Below are 24734 nucleotides of genomic sequence, written 5' to 3'. Positions count from 1 at the left end.
CTTCCTCATATATCTCCCTGAGCATTGTCATGGAGTCTTCTAGAGGCACATTTGTGAAAAGTGACACGACGTCAAAGCTGACCAGAATATCTCCTTCCTCAGTCTTAACTTTCTTGAGCTTACTTATCAGATCTGTTGAATCCTTAATCCACGATTCAGTTTTACCAGTTTGCATCTGCAGTAATCTTGAGAGGTATTGGGAAAGTTTGTATGTAGGAGCGCCAATAGCGCTGACAATCGGTCTCATTGGGATTTCCTTTTTATGTATTTTTGGGAGACCATACAGGGCAGGAGTTCTAGAGGCTTTTACAAAAAGCTTAGACCAATCCTCTTTCCTGATGCTAGAAGCTTTCACTAGTTCCCTTGTCTTTATGTCAATCTTGTTGGTGGGGTTGTTTTTAATCTTCTTATAGGTGCCTGAATCGCACAAGAGGTCTTTCATCTTCTTTGTGTAGTCTGCCGTATTAATCACGACAGTGGCATTTCCTTTATCGGCTGGCAGAACCAAGATTTCCTCATTGGCGCGTAATTCTTTTAGGGCCATAAACTCTCCTTTCGTGATATTGGGGCGGGGTATTTCAGCCCTTTTCAAAATATGGCAAGTCTCTTGCCGGATGTCCTCTGCTTGCACCTCTGACATTTTGTGTACTTTCATCATTGTATGTAGTGCAGTCTCTACACCACATACGATGGATTCCACAGGTATCTTTTTGGGGGCCACTGCAAAATTCATCCCCTTTGCCAGTACAGAAGTTGCGTCTGGGCTCAACGCAAGGGTCGAAATGTTGATGACAACTTTATTTTGATCGAGTTGTTTTCGATCACCTTTTTTGTCTCGGTTGAGCCTTTCAAACTTTTGTTTCTGTCTCGCATCTGTTGACTGCTTAGATCTTACTGCTTGTTGGAAGAAGTGGCACTCGACACAGCTTCGGCTGTCCCTAAAGTATGGTGGCGCTACGTCGACGATGTCTTCGCCATTTGGCCTCATGGAACGGAGAAACTAAACGAATTCCTGGACCATCTTAATTCTCTCCACAGCAAAATTAAATTCACAATGGAACTGGAAAACGAAGATAAAATCCTGCCCTTTCTAGATGTGGAGGTGATGCGGAAACACGATGGTAGCCTAGGGCATACTGTATATAGGAAACCAACCCATACGAATCGGTACTTACACGCTGATTCGCACCACCACCCAGCGCAGAAGAGAGGACTTATCCATACATTGGTGACCCGAGCGACCAGAATATGCGAAGAACATAAAATCGGAGCGGAACTTACGAAGCTGACCGATGCACTGGAGCGTAACGGCTACCCAGCAAGTCAGACAAGGCAAATCATAAGAGCCAAATCTGCACCAAACGAAGACAGAGTTGAACAAGAGTCGAAAGGCTGTGCCTTCCTGCCTTATGTGCACAATGTGACAGACAAAATTGCCAAGCTTTTGAGAAAGGAAAATATCAAGACTGTCTTCGGAACAACAACTAAGATACAGGACTTACTGAGGTCCGCAAAGACTAAGTTTCCTCTGGAAACAGATGGAGTGTATAAACTCAGCTGTTCCGGATGTGACAAGGTCTATGTAGGCCAGACAGAGCGGACTATCTCCAAAAGAATTTCGGAACACTTCAGAGCTTGTAAACTCGGCCACCCTGACAAATCGGCAATTGCCGAGCATTTGATTGACACCGGGCATTACTTTGGATTTGTTCCTGAAATCCTGGGGAGACCGAAAACTTATAGAGCACGGCTGATTACGGAGGCCATTGAAATTCATAAAAATCCCGTAAACATTAATAGAGACGATGGAGCTAAGCTTAATAGTTCTTGGTATCCGGTAATTGACGGATACACCAGAGCTAAACGAAGAAAACCACTTTAAATATAAAAAAATGATACGTTAATGTTAGCTCAGAGGGTTGGAGCTGGCAACACGGTATCACAACCTCATACTTAAGCTCACATTTTAACACAACCTCAAATAAGACATCTGCCCTGATGATGGACACTGCAATGCTGTCCGAAACGTTGGCTAAAGAAGGAGTTAGCGCAACACGGCATAATACCCCAAAAACAAATAACAAAAATACTTTTGGCCGTGAAAATCTTAAATCATATTTGACGAACCTCTATGGGGAGGAAGTTCACACACTGGTACGACGATTGGAGAATCTGAGAAAGAAAAGAAACCATTTTTTGGGCAGCCTTGCTTTTCTCAAGAGGTGTAAAGAAGAATCGATTGTACCAGTACACATCCAAATAAAAAGACACATCACATCCCGGAAAGCAGATAGAGTATTCCAAAGAGCGGAGGCTGCACTATTAAGGGAGAGGATCCACAATGTGCGAGGCGAGCTGGATGGAGTATCTCGGGACCTTTTCGCTCTACATCTGCACCTAAGTGCAACCCTTACCGAAGAAGACTGGAGAAAAGTTGACAACATGACTTACCAACAAGCAGTAAGATCTAAGCAGTCAACAGATGCGAGACAGAAACAAAAGTTTGAAAGGCTCAACCGAGACAAAAAAGGTGATCGAAAACAACTCGATCAAAATAAAGTTGTCATCAACATTTCGACCCTTGCGTTGAGCCCAGACGCAACTTCTGTACTGGCAAAGGGGATGAATTTTGCAGTGGCCCCCAAAAAGATACCTGTGGAATCCATCGTATGTGGTGTAGAGACTGCACTACATACAATGATGAAAGTACACAAAATGTCAGAGGTGCAAGCAGAGGACATCCGGCAAGAGACTTGCCATATTTTGAAAAGGGCTGAAATACCCCGCCCCAATATCACGAAAGGAGAGTTTATGGCCCTAAAAGAATTACGCGCCAATGAGGAAATCTTGGTTCTGCCAGCCGATAAAGGAAATGCCACTGTCGTGATTAATACGGCAGACTACACAAAGAAGATGAAAGACCTCTTGTGCGATTCAGGCACCTATAAGAAGATTAAAAACAACCCCACCAACAAGATTGACATAAAGACAAGGGAACTAGTGAAAGCTTCTAGCATCAGGAAAGAGGATTGGTCTAAGCTTTTTGTAAAAGCCTCTAGAACTCCTGCCCTGTATGGTCTCCCAAAAATACATAAAAAGGAAATCCCAATGAGACCGATTGTCAGCGCTATTGGCGCTCCTACATACAAACTTTCCCAATACCTCTCAAGATTACTGCAGATGCAAACTGGTAAAACTGAATCGTGGATTAAGGATTCAACAGATCTGATAAGTAAGCTCAAGAAAGTTAAGACTGAGGAAGGAGATATTCTGGTCAGCTTTGACGTCGTGTCACTTTTCACAAATGTGCCTCTAGAAGACTCCATGACAATGCTCAGGGAGATATATGAGGAAGACATTTGCAAACTTTTTGAACACTGCCTCAAAACGGGATACTTTGCATTTCAGGGTGAACTATTTGAGCAATTGGAGGGAGTTGCGATGGGCAGTCCGTTATCGCCAGTACTAGCCAACTTTTTTATGGAGAAGTTTGAAGAAGTGGCACTCGACACAGCTTCGGCTGTCCCTAAAGTATGGTGGCGCTACGTCGACGATGTCTTCGCCATTTGGCCTCATGGAACGGAGAAACTAAACGAATTCCTGGACCATCTTAATTCTCTCCACAGCAAAATTAAATTCACAATGGAACTGGAAAACGAAGATAAAATCCTGCCCTTTCTAGATGTGGAGGTGATGCGGAAACACGATGGTAGCCTAGGGCATACTGTATATAGGAAACCAACCCATACGAATCGGTACTTACACGCTGATTCGCACCACCACCCAGCGCAGAAGAGAGGACTTATCCATACATTGGTGACCCGAGCGACCAGAATATGCGAAGAACATAAAATCGGAGCGGAACTTACGAAGCTGACCGATGCACTGGAGCGTAACGGCTACCCAGCAAGTCAGACAAGGCAAATCATAAGAGCCAAATCTGCACCAAACGAAGACAGAGTTGAACAAGAGTCGAAAGGCTGTGCCTTCCTGCCTTATGTGCACAATGTGACAGACAAAATTGCCAAGCTTTTGAGAAAGGAAAATATCAAGACTGTCTTCGGAACAACAACTAAGATACAGGACTTACTGAGGTCCGCAAAGACTAAGTTTCCTCTGGAAACAGATGGAGTGTATAAACTCAGCTGTTCCGGATGTGACAAGGTCTATGTAGGCCAGACAGAGCGGACTATCTCCAAAAGAATTTCGGAACACTTCAGAGCTTGTAAACTCGGCCACCCTGACAAATCGGCAATTGCCGAGCATTTGATTGACACCGGGCATTACTTTGGATTTGTTCCTGAAATCCTGGGGAGACCGAAAACTTATAGAGCACGGCTGATTACGGAGGCCATTGAAATTCATAAAAATCTCGTAAACATTAATAGAGACGATGGAGCTAAGCTTAATAGTTCTTGGTATCCGGTAATTGACGGATACACCAGAGCTAAACGAAGAAAACCACTTTAAATATAAAAAAATGATACGTTAATGTTAGCTCAGAGGGTTGGAGCTGGCAACACGGTATCACAACCTCATACTTAAGCTCACATTTTAACACAACCTCAAATAAGACATCTGCCCTGATGATGGACACTGCAATGCTGTCCGAAACGTTGGCTAAAGAAGGAGTTAGCGCAACACGGCATAATACCCCAAAAACAAATAACAAAAATACTTTTGGCCGTGAAAATCTTAAATCATATTTTACTTATAAAAGTGTCTTAACTAAATACGTAAACAAAATATTCGACTCTGAAAATAGAAGAAATTTTATTTTGTCGAATTTGGACTTAGTAATTTGCGCTCCCATGTAAAAATGTCTATTCATTCAAAAGCAGATTTTACTTTTAAGAACTAAATGGTGATATTATAATGCGAGATGCCTATATACTGTCAGATTGATTTATTGACAAATCACAGTCAGCTTTACTCCCTTCGTTCTTCAACAGTTGATTTTACCCCTCACCTTTAATTTCTAGTCTATATATTCATATGTCTGTGGTAACCACCCTAGACTGGAGCCCCAAAAAAACTCATATAACCTGCTGAACTGCAGTTAAATTATAAAAATTAATTCCATAATAAGGCAAACACGCTTTGGGTTGTTAGTTATTAATCAACTAGCTGTACCACGCCATGAGTTGCTGTGGCTCAGTCTGTCTATGCAGATAGAGAAACAATAGCAGGCATTCCTTTTACGTGATTATATCCAACTGATTGACTGAATGACTGGTGTTGTTTAAAAAAAATTAATTTAATTGTCATAGGTGACATCTATCTAATATAGGTATATAAAAACACATGCGTATTCTAATGCAACGTTGTGTCAAAATTGCAGAGTAATCAATGAAGAATTTCCGAGATTTAAGATTTTGAACAAAATAACATTTTTATTTATATAGATGATTATTCTCACCTTCCTTCAATGTCAGCACACTTCTTTTGGGCATCATGCAGCTCGTCCATGTGGCGAATTTTCTCGTTCCTGGCCTCCGTCATCAGACGTTCCGTCTCCTGCGAAGTCTTCTCTAGGGCAGCTATCTTGGCATCTCTGCCGGGGAACAAATTAAATAATATTGTTCACTGAATATCAAAATCTAATAACACCACCGTTACGTGGGTTCTGACTTCCTAAGATCGTCCCCTCTCTCTCTAAATCAGTGATAAGCAACACGCGGCCCGCGAGCCTTTTCCCACTGTCTTGGTTAAATAAACGGTTTCTGTTCTGTTTTGTAAAAGGGTTTAGCGGAAAATTTTAGTATTTCTTCAATGTTTTGAATCAGCCACTCAAAATAATAAGATTTTTTCTTACATATTCTTAAAAAGACAGAATGTTGTGGTTCGATCAAAATTGTAGAAAATTTTTGTTGAGATCTATGTTTGATGCATTTTAAAGGTTTCTGTTTTATAAAAGATGTGTTTGTGTAACATAATATTTATAAAATACATGTTTGTAATATCCTACAGTACAGTACACCACTACGCTCTAAGAATCTCTTAAAAATAATTCTACTGAATGTATTTAATTAAATAAATTGTTTTCACTTGTCCAAATATAAAAAAAAACAATTTCCACATATCTAGCCAATCCATGTGTAATGATTTATTATTCGTTCTACGGGATCGAGTGTTCTTTTGAAAAAAAAGTATCATTTCACACAAAAGACATAAAGACACGTAACCCAGGAAGAATTTTTTTTATAAGAAAAATAATGCCTGTAGGCACGAATAGTTGGGACCTTTTTGAGGAGATTGGTATACACATCTTTTAAAAATATCGGATGACAACCTCGTTAATTCGAAATCCACCGGACATCAAAAATCAAATTTCGAATTAACGAATTCCCACGTAATTCGAAATTTTATGTATTATCGAATTACGCGTTTTTTCGAATTATCGGGGTTCGAATTAACAGTTATCTACTGTATCTACCATTCCTGAATAAAATGTGTCAAGAGCATTGACATCTGAATAAATAGACATGCCCTAAAGCTAAATTAGCGACCTGGAGGCAGACTGTCGGATACATCCCACAACCACCTAACTTCCTAATGTTTCTTAATTTTGTTAATTTAATCTTTGTTAATTTCTTCCCTCACTCTTAATGGCATACCTTTTGCTTCTTTGATATGTGGTTAAAAGTGATAACATAAAATAAAGAAGAACACAAGAAATGCCTTGTGGATGTTTTTTATGTCTAATCGTGGCTTAAATTTCCAATACAAAACTGTGTTTACAAAATTCAAATGGGATGGAGATCTTCGATACCAGGCGAATATAAGTGAGACAGAGCGCAGGGCTAGTGGGCTAAATGGAACATTTGTTTCCATTCAAATTTGCTTGGAAGGCACTTCTAGTTTTCTTCTTTATTTCATGAGTGAAAATGTGGAAGGTTCTCACTTGGGTATGCTGGCGGCATCAATGGCTGCTTGTCTCAGGGCAGCCTCCTCCAAGTAGCGCTGCTCCCACTTGGCGCACTCCCCCTCCAGCACCAGCAGGCGCTCCTCCTTCTCCCGCAGCACCCGGCGCAGTTCTCCCTCGCCCACACCCGCCCCCGCTCCTGTCCCCCCTCCGCAGCCCGGGCCCAGGCTGCCGTCGCGGGACCTTTTTAGTATATACAGCGTTAATGAAGAGAGCCTTTCAGAGAGGTTGTACAAAATAAAATTATGGTAAACATATATACGGTACATCATACCCTCAACACTTATCTGAGTTTCAAAGGGAAAACCTTATATGTGGGATAAATTAGGCCAACTCATTCAATGTACGCAACTGACCAACTGTTGAGATAGTGATGTAAGTGCTGTCAGACCTCGCCGTCACCATCACAGGGTGTTATGGTTTTAATCATTTTTAAATGACGATTTATTAATTTTAAGTACAATTATTCACATAATAAAACTTATATATTCAGAATCAGCATTTGTTGATCTGTTTGAACATATGTTTTTAAGCCATAGTATTTTTCACTAAGTTCAAATAAGCCAAATGGCGGAGTTGGCAGTGAAATTGTTAAGCATGAACTTAGTGGCTTTTACTGTAAGTTAAAAAATAAATTTCATTAATTCAAGTCATGTAAGTGTAAAATTGACAGTTTTCAAGGATTACCTCTGATTCTGTAGTTCCTTTTCAAGTTGTGATCTTAGTTTCCTCTCTGTTAGTTCTCTCCTATCTGATGCTTGTTGCAAGGACACAAGAGCACGCTGAAGTTGAGCCACCCTTTCAATATAGCCCTGGGCATGTCGGCACTGCAAATTTTTTATTTATTTATAAATACCTATTAGGCTAAAAAATGCACTAATTAAAATGTAATCAAATTTGAATATGTACCTACTTAGACATTTAACATTTTACCTTTAACCATCACTTTACAGGGTAACAACTTCGTATCGCATTTTGAAGCAAGGGTGAAAACTGACATCAAAACAGAATCTTTTTTGACATTTTTTATACAATGATCGACACATTGTACGCGGACTTCACAATAGCAGGGTTGAAGGCAGCCCGTGCCCCATATGAGGACATCACAACTAGTGTCTTGCGAACATGTATCAACGAAAAAGAGCAGCGTACAGACCTATCGTCGAAACATCATGCATTTAAGGAGCAAAGTTTTTTTAAATGTGAATACTGCTCCCAACCCGTCTGGGGTAAGTGGAAATATGGAATCCCCAATCGGGGTATGTTGTGAGGCTGCAAGTAGTGGAAAGGGGAAGGAGATGGGGTAGAGGAAGGTGGGGAATTATCTGAGTATTGAGACCTGGTGTGTGTTGATTGTGGCATATTTTAGTGTAATGTTACCTCTTCCTCAAGCCTGACAACGTTGCTCTGGGCATTGGTGAGGGCTGTGTCCAGTATATCAATGTGAGTGCGTTGTTCCTGCAAAGTGGCGCGCTGTGCCGCTATTTCAATCTCTTGCCGTTCTTTGGAGCAAACCAACTCTTTACCTGCAAGAATAAAACCAGAGCTAGTTATTTACTTTCAAAATCACAACAAATTTTTGACATAATAGTAAAAATTATTTGGGCCCCACCAGGTGCTGAAGCCGCCCACTTTACAATATTCTATTTGGTTATGTTTGCATGTATGAGGTTAGCTTTGCTTGTGTAGAGTAAGGAGATGTATATTGTATTATGAAGTACATTTAGGGCATTTTTTAAGCGTGACAAAATATGAAATTTAAAAAATAAAACATTATTCTGAAGATCAATACATATAAGACATTAACATTTGAAAATGATTTCTGGCATGTGGTCACCATGTGGAGTTAAAAAAAAAAACATTCCGTACGTCCAATAAATTAGGGGCCTCTTTTTCGAGCACTCAAAAACTCAAACTCAAAAACCATATTTTTTAATTTTAATACATAATATATAAAAAATCATCATTATTATTATTAATTTAATAAAATGTACATATATCAAAAAAAAGTGTATGTTTTTGTGTTTCTTCCCTTTTGAACAAGAACAAGGCTTACTTTGCGTGATAAGTTGTGCAATCAGCATTTCTCTGTTCTGCAACTCCTTCCTCAGAATATCGCTGGTGGGTGTCATTGACTCCATCGGCCGCATTACTTGCCCCGACAGCAGCTCAACCTGTCCGGACACATATCACAATACTGGATTACATACATATTATACCCATAACTACACGCTGAAGGCGGTATACGGCTACTTCAAAAGAGGTAAAGCAGCCAGACTAAATGAGATGTGCCCCGAAAAGTTAATAAATACAAGCTTGTAACGAGAGCTATGTACATAGTTTTGATTCAACTATTCCTATATAGTTTACATTAAATGTGTGCTTAATCAAAATCATAATTTTTTTGCATTTTTGTTTTACGATGTTTATTAATGTTTTCTTCAATCAACTATCTATCTCAAAACTATCGTAGGAAAATCCATCAATAGCGTCAATACAGTATTATCAAATACACTAGAATAATAATAATACTCCCAACTGAAGTAAAATGTTGGCAGTATTTACCCAAATAGCAGCAAATAATTGAATTTGTATAGTTCTTGGTGGCGGTGTTTTGTGCTTCTAATTTGTATTTTGATCAATATTTAGAAAAAAATTAATATATTTATATATATTATAAAAGTAAGTGTACAATGTGCGTGCCTCTAAAACTCAGAAACGAGTCCCGGTACGTTCAAGGTAGTCCTCTATCCCCCGTCCATAAAAAGAAGGCTCCCGTTTTTACCTGAAAGATAAAAGGGCTGGAAGTTTCGGGCTCTAGAAATTTCTAGAACAGTCCAGAACATTTGAGAGTATTCGAGAGCATTCCAGATCATTCCAGAACAACCCGGAACATTCTGGAATGTTGTGGAATAGTCTGGAACGTTCCCTGAGCGAAGCCAGGTACCCCAGCTTGTATAAAATAAAGCAGTAAGGTTGTATGTAAGAAATCTAATTTAAATATATATACATATATAACGATTTCTATAATTTATTGTCGTAAAATAAAGAAAATATTTCACATAAAATACATTCAACTGTGTGATAGAAAACCAACCCGCAGAACTTGCACAGCTAGAGGTGCTAGTGCCATCAGAATGTACGGGAAATGTTAGAAGTTGGACGTATTGTCTCTATTCTAAGGCATTTGGTATTATTGAGCGTGTGCAAACTGCCTCAGGATCACAGCTGCTAGGAACCCACCAGTTTCCATGTATAACTAGTTCACAGGAGTACCTACCTGTTCACGTAGCGCCCTGTTAATGTCATGAAGCCTGCGACAGTCTGCTTGTAGCCGACTGCGGGCAGCTCTCTCTAGCCTTTCGCGGCGGTCGCACGAGCCCACTAGCTCCTCGTGGGCACGGTGAACTTTGGACACTTCTTCTTCCAACTGTAAAATAAACTCATCAATATTAATATTCTTTGTATTTATGTCTGTCCCACTAATTGGTACTGTACAGGTAATATCTCAGAACAGACATTGTTTAGCGAGGAAGGTAACTTATACATATATACATACAAGGAAAATAGGGTTGGATAATTAGGAATCCTGGGTTGCTGGATATGAAATTCCACTCTCGAAATTACAATAACTGCTGTAAAGCTGGGATCCCACTTCTTCTATTCTATAAACAGGCTTTCTATGCGATTCAACTTTCATTCTATGAAATATACCATAGATCAAGGCTGCCCAACCTTTTTAACAGTTGGGTGAAATTGACGATTTTGAATCACTGGCGGGCCACTGAATACCTGACGGTTCCTATTTCCATGGGGGGGGGGGGGTTGTTAAAGAATTTCTATAAAACATAATTCCCCACAAAATATTTGAAATCCATGGGGGGGGGGGGGGGGGGTTGTTACGGAACTTCACTGAGTCGCTGAGAAAAAATTCCGGGCACCCAAAAACATCATATGTGATTCCCCACAACAATTTTTCGAATTCCATGGGGGGGGGGTGGCTACAAGATTCAATTTCGGACGCACAAAATATTATATCAAAAAACCGGTGCATTTTTGTTTAAAAAGTAAGTTCAACAGGTTAGATTTTTTCGTCGCTGATTCTCGTTCTGAGTAGCCTAAATAGCGATAAATCGCCTTCGTTGGCAACACTGGTGACCGCGCGCAAGCTGCATTGTTTGTTTTACCGCGGGCCCGCGATAATTTTTCAAATTGGCGGATTGGCGGGTTTTTTGAAAATGGTTCACGCGGGCCACTTATAATTCGTTCGCGGGCCACATTGTGGCCCGCGGGCCTGGGGTTGGGCAGCCTTGCCATAGATCATAGAATAGATATGGTAGGGAAACTAGCATTAGTGAAAAATTGGGTGTGATGAGTTGAGTTTTATTGTTTTAAAAAAAAAATAATTGTGTGATATCATAAGTAACTTTGATATAAAGGAATTGTTAGTGAATAAATTTGTGGAAATCGTAGTTAATAGAAACAAGGGAGATGAGTTATGAACCATTATTAGTATGAAAATGTTACCAACATCATTCACATACAAAACCAGTGGCGGCTCATGACTTTTGAGTGTGCAAGAGTGGTAATATTAACACATTGTTGTCGGGACACGGCATTTGCCGTTTTTCGCGGACTGTCGGTCAACTGCAGGACACGGCAAATGCCGTTTTTGTCGACTGTCGGTTTTTGGCGGGAAACGGCATTATACGGGTTTGTTATCAGGGTGAAATAAAACGCCTTGAAGGGTAATTTGCTACCTGGGTGCTAGGCGACACTCTGTCGACGTTATTTGAGATGCTTTGTCCGGATTGGCTAGTGTGCCGCTTGTAAAGACGTCGCCAGAAATCTACAGTTTTTATGCGATCTCAATCTCCAGTTTAGTTTGAGTCATTTCACATATTGGACTATTTTTCATACCGCTCGCACTGTTTTGTTTACTTTTTGGTATTTTATTATTTGAATATATTATCATTGTATAGGACTTTATCCCTACAAAAATGTCTTTATTAGCCAATGATACATACACTTATGGTGTGTGATGGATTATCAACATATGAAGTGTACTGATTCCTTGAAAGAATAAATACTATGATTCATAAGTGGAATGGGCTCTTCAATTAGACGAGGCAACCGCAAAAGACTCTTTTTTGACAAGAAGCAATTAAACTTACGAGTTATTGAGTGTTCGCCTTAGGCGACACTGTTCAATATTTACGCGATCAGATTTCACACATACAGCGATTGTAAAATTGCGGGCATGGCAAATATATATTATTATTTATTATATAACTATATGATATAAATAAACATGTTATCTTTTACATGGAATTTTCAAATATTGAATGCTATTTACTGAATTAATATCAGGTTTTTATATTCAGCTTTGAAATGTGGTGAAATTATGATGTAATCAAAGCAATTATAATTTATTTTTGATGATCAAATGTCATATGTGATTTCTTTGAAAATTTCAATCGAAAATATTATTTGGTTTAGAAATTGTATCCATTTTAAGAAAGCAATATATTTTTGCGCTTATCGCGAAAAACACCCGCTATAGGCTAGAGTCTATTGTTTGAAGCTCCCGACTACAATGTGTTAAAAAACAGCATTATTGATGTAGTAGCCGAAAACGATTTTATTTTTCTTCTGAATTCTATTTTCTGTATGAAGATTTTCAGGAAATCTGTAGATGGCCAAACAGAAAATCCCTGAAAATCTTCAGAAAAAACTAAATGTTTAAAAAAAAAAATCATTTTGGGCTAAAACAACATCTTTTTTTCAATCTTAGCAATCTATTAAACTCATGTCACAAGCCGCCACAGTATACTACTGCAAATCGCATCTACGCACAGCGGCGCCGTGTCTTTGTTTCTGTCTACACACCAAATGCATAACTTTCATTGTCTCTGCCGCTTTAATAGTCCGTGGAGTTTGGTCATAGCTCAGTGACAGTTGCCACAAATATGCCATATCTCATATCTCCCTTTGTTTTCCTTTCAAATCATAGTGTGTTGTGTACCTTGTGCGATTTGGCAATTTTCTGCCAGGCATCATCAAGCTGGTTCTTCAGTTGCGAGTTCTCCTGCACCAGCATGTCCAGCATGTCGGCATAGCAGCCAATGTCGTCCAGCTCCGTGTTCTCCGGCCAGGAAGCCTCGCTGCTGCCCGGGATGGGCCTGACCCCAACGCTGAACACCCATTTATTATCATTAGTTATGTGCAAATTGTAGCATCAAGTCAATTCATTTATATGATTGAGCATACAGCATCCCTTCTTCTATCATCATTTAATCCAGCCTTCTGTGTGGAGTTCATATAAAAATATAGGAAATTGCTATATAGATATTATTTAATATCTTAAAAACAGTAATGGGACAATTTTTTTTAAAAGCATTTCGATTATTTACCAAATAATCGAAAATATATATACGAGTATGGTGATGTAAAAAAACAGTTAAGATATAGCACAAAAATCTCGTTTGGGATACGTGTTTTCGCCGTCCGGAGCGGGAGGGTAACTAGGCCTAACAATACTATCTTTTCTTATAAAACTTAACCTATTCTTTCATCAAGTTCTGTGTTTTCACCATTCTGTTTTTTCACTGTTCTGTTTTATATGTACCTATGTAACGTTTACAATTTACCTAGACAAATCTGGCTGCGATCGAGACAAGCTGAGTTTATCCTTGCTGAGGCGTCCCCGTGGCTTGGAGCCCCCCTTGCTTCCCTTTGCTTGCCGGCCGTCGGAGGGAGAGGGGGGGCCCCCGGAACCCGAGGGGGGGCCCCCAGATCCCGAGGGGGGCACGCTGGGGGAGCGGGAGCTGGGGCTCTGGTTCACCTCCTTGGCCAGGTGTTTCAGGACGGAGGATTGATTCAGGTAGTCGTCGGGAATCTCATTGATCTCCTAAGAGCAAAAGATAATAATATTACAAAAATAAGAAAGAAAAGACTACTAAATATGTAAAAGGGCCTTTGATTATTTTTTCTAGTGGCAGAACTTTTATTTATTAGATTAATAAATAGTAGAATGGGCCTTGAAGTACATGGTCCATTTAATTGATGTTGCTATTTAGACAAGTTACATTTCCCCGATAATGCCACAAGACTCTTCAAGAATCTGAAGCAGAAAATCTTGATCTGAAGCAGTGAAAACTATTGGTGAATTGAAACATGAAATTTGCACGACTTATTCTGCCAGCAATTTTTAAGGTTAGCACATCTGCTTTTAGCTTGCAATGTTATTTACACCATGAATTTTGAATTATGTATCCAATTAATTACATATAAAAAATAAGACAGGATATGGATATGGGTTTTATAAAAAATATTTAAATCCACTGAAGAGATAAACCGATAGAAATGTTTTGTGGATGTGTCTGTGTGTCTGAATTATGACTCAATTCTTCCTTACTTCTGGTGAAATTAATCAATCATTTTCAAAATGCATAATTCTTTCTTGAACACATAATCAATTTCATTGGCCGGTGTGAGTTGAACCGTTTTCATTCAAATCTACTAGAGATGGTCGATATTCCTGTCCCGGTTACTTGGAACCGGTTCCTTTGCCATCACTTAAACCGTCTTTAATTATACTATATAATTTCTCCGAGGGACCGGTTATTTTGGAACCGGTTCGTTTCGGAATATACAGGGTGTCCGGAAACTCGTAGTACAAGCGGGAAACTGGTGAATCTACATCACATTTGGAGTCGATTTTGTAGTATATTTTTTTTTTATTTGAGCTTTCGTTATCGAGTAAATCGAGTTTGAAGTTGATTTTTTTTTTTTTTTTTTTAATCAAATTCTTATAAATTATTACTGAAGATCAAAGTACCCAACTAATTAAAACTATTTGAAAGTAAAACAAATGAAGAAACTCGGATTTGAAGCATTATTTTGAAATCACCCTTCATTTAACCCGGTGTAATCATAAAATATTTCTGCTCTGCAGGGTTAAAACATCTGTTATTCAACCCTAAACACCAGAAAAAACTTTAACCCTAAAATAGCCGAAAAATATATTTTTTTGGTTTTTTTTTTTTTTTTTGAAAATGCTCAAATCAAAAAACTATATGTTTTTTTGGGTTCCCATGTGGTGTAGATTCTCCAGTTTCCCGCTTGTACTGCGAGTTTCCGGACACCGTATATATGCACAATAATTATATTTTTTATATTTTTAATAATAATTTTTACGATTGTGGGGAGTTCGGTGCATTCCCACACCATAGAGAGTGTGAATACATATCATAAATTAACAAAATAAATATAAATGAATGTAAATAAGAAAAAATCACCGATTTTGCTTTCCTTGATCCATATGTAAAGAGTCTCTGTGGGTTGGTTTTTGAGAAAAATTTTACACACTTAGGACAGATTGTTTCACAGAATTTGAATTTGCCGTTATAACACATTTAAAAACTTTCAATGTGGTTTGATATACTGCCGCAGTAAGTAAAAACAAAGTGCCTCCTTTGTAACTCTCAAGGAAGACACTGTGTTTTTACTTACCGCTGCAGAATAATTCACACTTCTAAGGCCAGTATAAAAATAAAACCATGCAAAATAATATGAAAACGTCCTATTCTTACATTTACCTGCACACCATCAGATCCATTACTGTACGCCCACTGCTGACAGGCCACTCCATCCATAAAGCTGGAGCTGTTCCTGGGCAGGGAGTTCCTGTGGTCCTTGTGGCCCCCGCCGCCCATGGCCAGCGGGATGCCGCTGCCCTGGCCCTGCTGGCCGCCACCCTTCTTGCCGCCTCCGCCCTCCTGTGACTGGGACTGCAGCACCGAGTGGAAGATCGGAGACTGGCTGGAGCTGTGCGAGGACAGGTTGGACGGGTGGTCGCGGATGCCGGACAGTCTGGAAGAACATAGTCATAGATTAACGTAACAGTTCAGTGGTTAAGATCCTCGACACTAAATCTCGTTCAAATCTCGTGCGAACAAATTTTTAATTTAATAATAATTCTATATTTGAATGTGTATATCTTTTGTTAAATTTTTTGACAGATATCGTCATTCTTCACAAGTTTATTAACGGTGTTCATTAGAAAGGTAAATTTCTGATATCTCCGTAATTTGTCAATAAAAAAATATAAATGTTTGGAGTAAAACATTTTATAAATACTTCCAGCTTCACAAATCCTACTATAACAATATCCACGAATTTTTCACAGGTCTGTGCTAGTTTTTACCAATTAATAAGGAGCATCGGTGCATATGAATAATCTAGGTGATTATCAGAAATATTATAAAAATGTATAGGATAAAATATATATTCGATTTACTAAGTACTTCTATGAATTTATAAAGGCCGAGTTTACGATTGGTTACTCAAACCCATGAAGAGTTGCTGTATATCGGATAAGTTAACCGAGTTTACTATTGGTTCTTAAACCCATGAAGAGTTGCTGTATATCGGATAAGTTAACCGAGTTTACTATTGGTTACTCAAACCCATGAAGAGTTGCTGTATATCGGATAAGTTAACCGAGTTAACTATTGGTTCTTAAACCCATGAAGAGTTGCTGTATATCGGATAAGTTAACCGAGTTTACTATTGGTTACTCAAACCCATGAAGAGTTGCTGTATATCGGATAAGTTAACCGAGTTTACTATTGGTTCTTAAACCCATGAAGAGTTGCTGTATATCGGATAAGTTAACCGAGTTTACTATTGGTTACTCAAACCCATGAAGAGTTGCTGTATATCGGATAAGTTAACCGAGTTTACTATTGGTTCTTAAACCCATGAAGAGTTGCTGTATATCGGATAAGTTAACCGAGTTTACTATTGGTTACTCAAACCCATGAAGAGTTGCTGTATATCGGATAAGTTAACCGAGTTTACTATTGGTTCTTAAACCCATGAAGAGTTGCTGTATATCGGATAAGTTAACCGAGTTTACTATTGGTTACTCAAACCCATGAAGAGTTGCTGTATATCGGATAAGTTAACCGAGTTTTCTACCTATTGCGAGTATTTAATTATTTATTTAATAATATTATGTTATCCTATGAATAAAGCTATCAAGAGAATGATGAAATACCCCCATGAAATGATTTATTATGTAAAATGTTTGTTTTGTAATTTTCTTGAAATTCTAGGAAAATTTTATGAGCAACGGTATAAATATAATTCTTTTTGATATTAATAAGATGAATTGAAGATGATGCTTGAATCATTATTTACCTCCAAGCTCTCTTATCTGACATTTTATAAATATAACTATGTTAAGAATCCTCCGTTCAATGAAATTATTCAAAAGTGTAGTAATTATGAAAACAAGCAAGTGTAAAAAACAGAAAAAATCTTTTTTGGGGGAGCCTGGGATTACAGACTATCATATATGTATTTATTATATGAAAAATGGCTTATTTTGACTATGGCAATCTGTTATACCTCCCAGTCCACTGTTCATCTTGTCCAGCATTATGAATGATCAGAGTGTTGTAAGATGAGGAGGAAACATCCAGGGAGCTCCGGTTGCTATTGGGTCCACCGCCAATGGATTCCTTCAGCGAACTTCGGTTGCTGCTGCCTTGTAGAGATTCCTACACAAATAAATCACAAGATAGAAATAAACACAGATTCTAAACAATCTCTTAACAATGTAATGGATGTAAAATTAAAATCACCATGGCCAAAAAGAACTACTTTGGAAGCATGTTGATAAATATACACATTGTATGATACTGACGATTGTGACCAATTTTAACCCATCCCACTCTGAGTTATGTTGACAGAAACTGATGTTTTAAATTGATGCGGTGAAAATAAAATTAATACCATTATTTTAGCTAAAATCAATTCTCCTTATTTACAGAGGTAGATATTGAATAAGTTATTTTCACTTTTTTTTATTCTCGAAAGAATTACAACAATGAAGGTTTTTCTGTTTTATTATTATGTTGAAAAATACATTTTCTATAATGATATAAAATGTGCCATTTTCGATTTGGAACCGTTTCGGAATGTGCGGTTTTAGATTAAGTGAAAATATCAAAATTACATAATTTTAATATGATAATCATAATCAGAAAATAACTTTAAATCTTCCACACATTTTAAACGGTATTCAGAGTTTTTGAAAATACCCCATTATTGTAATCATTGGGAAAAGCACACTTATGATCTCACAGAAATCGTTGTCTCCCTTACCATGGTGAAAAATATGATCTAAACTCTAAATAATGTTAGATAGAGTAAACACCATGCTTTATATTCAAATATAGAAGTCAACCACAGAAGAATTATAATACACACCTATATGAAACTAAGGTTCCGACCGCAATTTGAGAATAATTTATGAAACTTCACAAAGTTTTTACTAATTGTTTTTTATGAAATGACAAAAAAAGTGAGAAAAACAACAATGTTTAAAATTTGTCTAGTAAAATGTGTGTTTTTTGTTCACAGTAATTTTAGTACAGTGTTTAGACGAAACATTTTTAAAAGTTTTCCATGTTTCAATTTTTATTTTTCAAAAATTATATGTTTATTTCTAATAAAAATTAAAGGCATAATTAAAGTATTCATCACCTTTCAAATTTTTTTTTTGTTTTCAGATACGTTCAGAAATATTCCAATTATTTGGATTTTATTGCAAAGTGGAAATACTCTGATCTTCTGACAGAATATGCCGGAAGTCTGAGGAGTTAAATTTAAAAAAGGAGAAGAACAAAACTATAGGAGAAAAAATTAACCATTGGGTGATTGGCATTAAAATTTGCTGCACAGATATAATTTGTCCGACCTACATTAGACCCAAGAGGGCCAATGGGTTAATACGTAGGTAAATACTAAATACAGGTGCAGTATAATATACATCAAATTCATCATTCAATATTGACCAGTCACAGACCTTGAACTCTGGGTACTCACAACACAATACATAGAAGCCACAGTTAATTGATCATTGACATTGCAACAATTGGATGAGTTGTTGAAAACAATTATTGTTGATGCTATTATGCATGAACAGTGGACATGGCGATAGATACAACAGTGCGCAAATCACAAATAATACAAAGTACATAGCATTGATTTATGAACTTTCATATTTATAATATTTTACGCAACATTCTGCTGCTATTTACTAGGTCAACCGTTGAATAGAGAATAACTCTTTAGGTATTTTATTTAGTCATTGACGTCAACACAAGTATTTTCTGTTCACAATGTTGTTTCCACTGAAAACAATAATGAATTATGTTAAATAATTTAATTAAAGAATTCTCTATTGGTGGAAATTTCTATATTTGAAAACTTTTGGTGCACAAAAACATGCAATATTTCTGAAACTTTTATGGTAAAGACCTTTTCACTGTCCCATTTTATGTCACAATTTAAGAGTCAAGCATTCAAATATTTACCTTCAGTGAGTTTCTGTTAGAACTGTCTTGCATATTCTCCTGTCCTTGGGGTTCTACTCTGGTTGTGTGGCGGATGACATATCTCTCTTCGTTAGATAAATTCTCGTTGGATGTGGAAACATCTGTCTCACTTCCAGATAAGCTTTGCGGAAAGCTTCCTGGAGCTACAACATAATAATAAAAACACATAAACACTCATTTTATCATTCTACAGCACAATGGGAAGCAAAGTTCATTCTCAAGCCTTAGAAAAAGTACAAAATAAATTTCTTCGGTACATCAATTTTAAAATGAATATTTCCATCGAATTTATAAATTATAATAATTTATGTTCCTAAACCAAACTATCAGATAGAAGAGTTTTAACTGATATATTATTTTTATTCAAAATTATCAAATCTCTAATTGACAGCCCTGAAGTATTGGAATTAATTTATATGAATGTACCTGCCAGACAAACTCGAAGAAAAGACACTTTTAAATGTAACAATAACCTCAATACTAACTACTCTATTTATTCACCAATTCCAAGAATTCATCACCTTGCTAACAAACACTGTGAACTTATTGATATATTTGGTGTTAATAATTTTGTGAGTTTCAAAAGGTAACTAATTTCAGACCTATTTGCTAGTTATTAATTTGTATTATCTATTAGCTTTAAAAAAAAAAAAGTCTTGTCTCTATACCTTCCGACGTTTAACTCACATACTCCTTAAGTTTATTTGTTATTTTTTTTTAGACACATATTAATGACTGTATGCATGTACGGTCATACTTTATATGTAAATTATACTTTGATTTACTTTACCATTTCAAGTACTATTATTTAAATTCGATATTAATTACGGCGTTGGTATTTTGCCATTACTTATTAGTTTTTTTTTTTCTATAGATACAACAGTCATTATTTTTCTTCTTTTTTTAAACATTTGTTTTATAATACATGTCATATAGTTATGCTATTATCCAGAGATGTGCAAAATGGGTACCCAAAACCATTTGAAATGCAAAATGGAAATGGGTCAAAACTATTCCATTTGAAAATGCAAAATGGTTTTTAGAAAAGCATTTCAAATGCAAAATGCAAAATACCTATTTTCAAAATGCATTAAAAATGCAAAATGGTTTCTCAGGTCAAACAATTAAAATAATTATAGAATTATTAAACAATTTTGCCATTTAATAATGGACATCAATGTAGAACAAACATATTACATGATGGTAAATCCAAAAACACCACGACTACAGATTATGAAACCACAAAAAAATTGCGCGGGAATAATGTTGCCAGCGTAAAAACATAGAAACTGTTATCTAACATTCAATATTACAGCGTCATGGCCCCATGTTCAGTATTTGAATCAGTATTTTTTGTAATGGTATCACTCAATTGCCAGGGCTCTTACCAGGGAGCAACTTGACAAATGTAAATTATCTCTCATATTTAGCAAGGTTGAGGACCGACTGATATTTGGGGCTTATGAAAAAAAGATGAGTGGAGATAGTAGGAAGAATGTTGCAAAAAAGCATTTAAAATGGAAAATGCATTGAGAAAAGCATTTAAAATGCAAAATGGTTTTTAGAAAAGCATTTAAAATGCAAAGTGGAAAATACCCGTTTTGCATTTTGCATTTCCATTTGAAATGGATTTATTTGAAATAAAGGACATCTCTGCTATTATCCATGTATTATGTTACACTTACATACATAAATTGTCAATTTTCTCGTTAATGAATAATAAATAAATAAATTACATATTTTCCTGACAATGTGATTTTAAGTTTTATAATGTGGAGATTTTTCACAATACCTGACTGTTTCCTGGCCATTTGAACATTATTAGTGAATTGAAGAAATCTGCCCGTGTTGCGCAGTGAACTCATTTCTGTAAAGAAAAAATTAATCACTATAGGTAAAATGAGATTATTTAAATAAGAATATTTGCAATAAAAACACATAATAGGTTTTTCTTATGTTTACATATTATACAGGATGAGTTGTGTCTTTGTAATTCTGCGGGATATCAGCAATACTGGGAAAAACTGAATTTACACCAAAAACATGCTGTTTTAATTCGCATGTGAAATTGCAAAATGCTGACGATGGCTGCGTACCATTTTTATTGCTGTCTCAAGCTACTATCGGTAATAAAAGATGAACTCAACTTGATGCTAGGAAGAAAGAGTAGAGCCGTATCTCAGGCCCCGAAACTTCAAGACTTTCTATCTGTTTTGAAAAAAGAGATGTATCTTTTTTAGAATGGATATATCAGAAGGAGATACCTTCAGTTAGTTAACAACTTCTTGATGAGTCCTACCAATAGACTAGTGTGAAAGCAGAGAGAGCAGCTGGGCTGTTACGCTCAAATGTCCGTTCACATATGAGTGACAGGACTCTCCATAATCTATGTTTTTACGATATTATTCTTTTAATATCAAATTCTTCTGAAATGACTTAATATGTTACCTTGTCAATGTCTTTTATAATATTACTGATACATACCAAATATAATGTTGGGTAAAATAATAATCAAATATTTTTTAAATGTTTGCTTTATTTTTATTTAACACCGATTAATAAAAATCTCGCCAACCCCACGGCAATTACAAATTATATCCCACAATCCAGTAAGATTTGCAAACCCTAGTTGAGTCAAACAGCACTGGATTAAGACAATATGGGGTTGGTGGAAAAAAGTTACAAAGACATGACTCATGATAGTCTTGTTCCTGAAGCAAGCGTGTTATATTATTGGGGCTTATATAAAAATTAACAATAACAATGTGAATAATTCAGGTTAACTTCAGATTTTGTGAATGCAGCTGCTGTGATTGAACAATGCTAACTTTAATACATTTTAATAAAAACATGACTTATTATTATATTCAAACCAAGTTGTATTAATTTTATATATAATCAAAATAAAATGATACAATGGTGAATTCACATTATAAACATTGACAATCAATCAATGACATACCCATAAAACATCGAATATCTACTTGTACTGTTTTTGAAATGACAGATATATTTTGAGTGGCGACCCGAAAATACACAGAAAGCGTCTTTATAAATAATAATGTAAAGAAGTAAACGAAAATTGGGTGAGAAAATGTGCTACAACCAAATATTTACAATGAATTTTCATTGACCACAAATTTAGCTATACAGAATATTATGAAAATTGTATTTACTTGAGATGCGACGGAGAAGATGTTAGTAAATGACATGAGATTTACAAATATATCCGAACAAACTACACCATTTTATATGAATTACAAGTGACATCAATAATTCACAAATTCCTTTTCTTCACAGGAATGTCATGTCGTATTTTACTTTTTACTTATTGCAATGTTTTTTTCCATTTTTGCAGACTCGTATAATGCATGAAAAAACCCGTACTTACTCGAATTCGCATTTCAACAATCAAATGGAAAAAAACAATAATAAAAATAAAATAAAAAATTCTGAATATATTTATGTCAATAACTTATTATTTATCTTAGTTATCCATAATTTTTTTACAATAATAATCGCGCTTTAGTATATTGTTGTAGATGCACACTTAGAAAAAAGTTTTAATATAAGACAAATAAATTTTGTCTGTGGTTATGTTTTGATTAGCGATGGTAGAATCGAGAGTGGTATATTTATGGTAGAATCGTAGAATCGAAGCAACCGGCAACCAGGTAGGTAGGTACATGGTAAGTTATGATATGTATTGACGGAGTGGTTTATTTATGTATTGACGTTTGTACTCGTGTACCGGCGAATCCATCGTGAATTTGATATTAATTTACTGCTATTGCCATGAATTTATGGTGTTATAAACTTTAAGAAATGCTTCTAGAATCCTAAATATATTTTATTCGCTTGACAAGTAAATAAAATATATCAATATTATTCTAGATTGTTTTTTCGTATCTTGCAAATATATGCATTAAATCAGTGAAAATGCGCCTTGCAAAATTTCGTGTCAAATGCAATGACATTACAATACAAATAACATGCTAGTGTCAAACTAAATTAAACCAAAATGTGGCGAGTAACAGACACTTTATATTTCCAGTAAATTCTCAATGCAAACGTCGTTCACTTACAAAGATAGACATTCAAATAATGTGTGTTCAAATAAATATATATAGGACCGGCAGCGTATATTTAATTAAAAGTTGCGTCGAAATACTATATTCTACTTCACGGGTGTGACTGAAATAACAAGATAGACTTACTCGCTTAAACTAAGAAGAATACGGAACGCTGTTGTCTTTCTTATACTTGTGTGTTGTTTCGTTCGCTATCTCAATTGATTTCATTTCGGCATTTACCGTTTTCGGGGAGCTAAAAGCCTTCTGAATAATTGTATTTATTGAAATAATAAGTTGTTTTTGTATTTTTAAGGATGTAAAGAAACTTAATGAATTAATTTTGTTCCTCTCAGAATCACAGGAAGACATTTTTCACGAAAAAATAATTAGATTGACGTGTTTGTGGCAGCTGGTGACGAAACTTGCGCGCATAAATAAACCACCCAACTTGTGCGAAACTAAACGCAGTAAATTTCAGGTATGTCCAATGGGCCTAGTTCGGTGTAACCACGCGCGTTGTTTCAGTAATCTTAGTCTATGGTCAAAATTTGGCCAAATGTCATCATCCCGATTTACAAAAGTCTTTAAGAGTGGTTTATTTATGAGTCTTTAGCACTGTATTTATTTATAGAAAAGCCTCATGTTTTAACTTTTTTAATGTGAAAATTTAAAAATTAACTGGAAAATAATGTATTTTTATGACTTTAGAGATTAGATCCTGGGGAAACTTGATACGATGAATAGATATTATATTTTATATCTGGTGAGACGGTACAGTATTCAGAACCTTTTTTTTGCTAAAAGCAAATAAGTTATTACGGAAATAGTGTCAGCGTAAACATCTTAACTTACTGATTTGTTTATTTATGATCTTATCCTTGGCGCGCTGCACCGCGGAAGGATGGCATTCCAAGGCATATTAGCACGCAAAAACTATATTTTTTATATTTACGGCACTTTCGTTTACTCCATCACTAATTAGCACTTTTTCTATGGAAATGTCAATGCGAGCATTGACAACACAGACAATGCTTTGACATTTGACGTACAAATAAAAAAATTGTGAACGTAATTACCGAAAAAAATATATTTATCGAATAATTTAAAATGAGTAGCCATCCTCAGATTATTCCTCATCGAGTTCGAGTTCAGATTCTGGCTCAGAATGGAGAGGTGTACCAAATATGTAATATTTCCACTGTAAATTCGGGTTGGTCAAGAAATTGCTCAAAGGCAATGAGCCCAGACGTGAACATAGGTTTTTATACACAGAGATAGATAAATATATCATTTTATTATTATTCTAGATAAAAATTAAACCAAACA

The 24734-nt window shown here is 36.3% G+C and overlaps 1 protein-coding gene across 4 annotated transcripts in view; it reads right to left on the bottom strand.

Annotated features, from left to right (window-relative positions):
• The window catches only part of LOC149423174 (uncharacterized), a 35569-nt gene extending 12679 nt beyond the window's left edge, over window positions 1–22890 (bottom strand). For 2 of the 4 annotated variants that reach the window (XM_089632530.1, XM_089632532.1), the window contains exons 1-13: window positions 22512–22890; window positions 21128–21202; window positions 19315–19478; window positions 17342–17493; window positions 15520–15799; window positions 13576–13835; window positions 12951–13119; window positions 10206–10355; window positions 8982–9099; window positions 8306–8451; window positions 7613–7752; window positions 6905–7108; window positions 5420–5554 (exon numbers count right to left, since the gene is read on the bottom strand). In XM_089632530.1, coding sequence (XP_089488656.1) covers window positions 5420–5554; window positions 6905–7108; window positions 7613–7752; window positions 8306–8451; window positions 8982–9099; window positions 10206–10355; window positions 12951–13119; window positions 13576–13835; window positions 15520–15799; window positions 17342–17493; window positions 19315–19478; window positions 21128–21200 — 1991 coding nt within the window. In that variant the 5' untranslated portion in view covers window positions 21201–21202; window positions 22512–22890. The remainder of the gene's footprint in view (window positions 1–5419; window positions 5555–6904; window positions 7109–7612; window positions 7753–8305; window positions 8452–8981; window positions 9100–10205; window positions 10356–12950; window positions 13120–13575; window positions 13836–15519; window positions 15800–17341; window positions 17494–19314; window positions 19479–21127; window positions 21203–22511) is intronic. The other 2 variants (XM_089632531.1, XM_089632533.1) reach the window with 1 other exon arrangement.
• Window positions 22891–24734: the final 1844 nt, after the last annotated feature.

The sequence above is a fragment of the Hesperophylax consimilis genome, chromosome 6, assembly GCF_061612785.1.
Source record: "Hesperophylax consimilis isolate HC1 chromosome 6, BYU_Hcon_1.0, whole genome shotgun sequence".
In the NCBI taxonomy this organism is placed as follows: Eukaryota; Metazoa; Arthropoda; class Insecta; order Trichoptera; family Limnephilidae; genus Hesperophylax; species Hesperophylax consimilis.
Note: the sequence above shows the minus strand (reverse complement) of the source record. Positions and strands in the feature narration are given on the sequence as shown.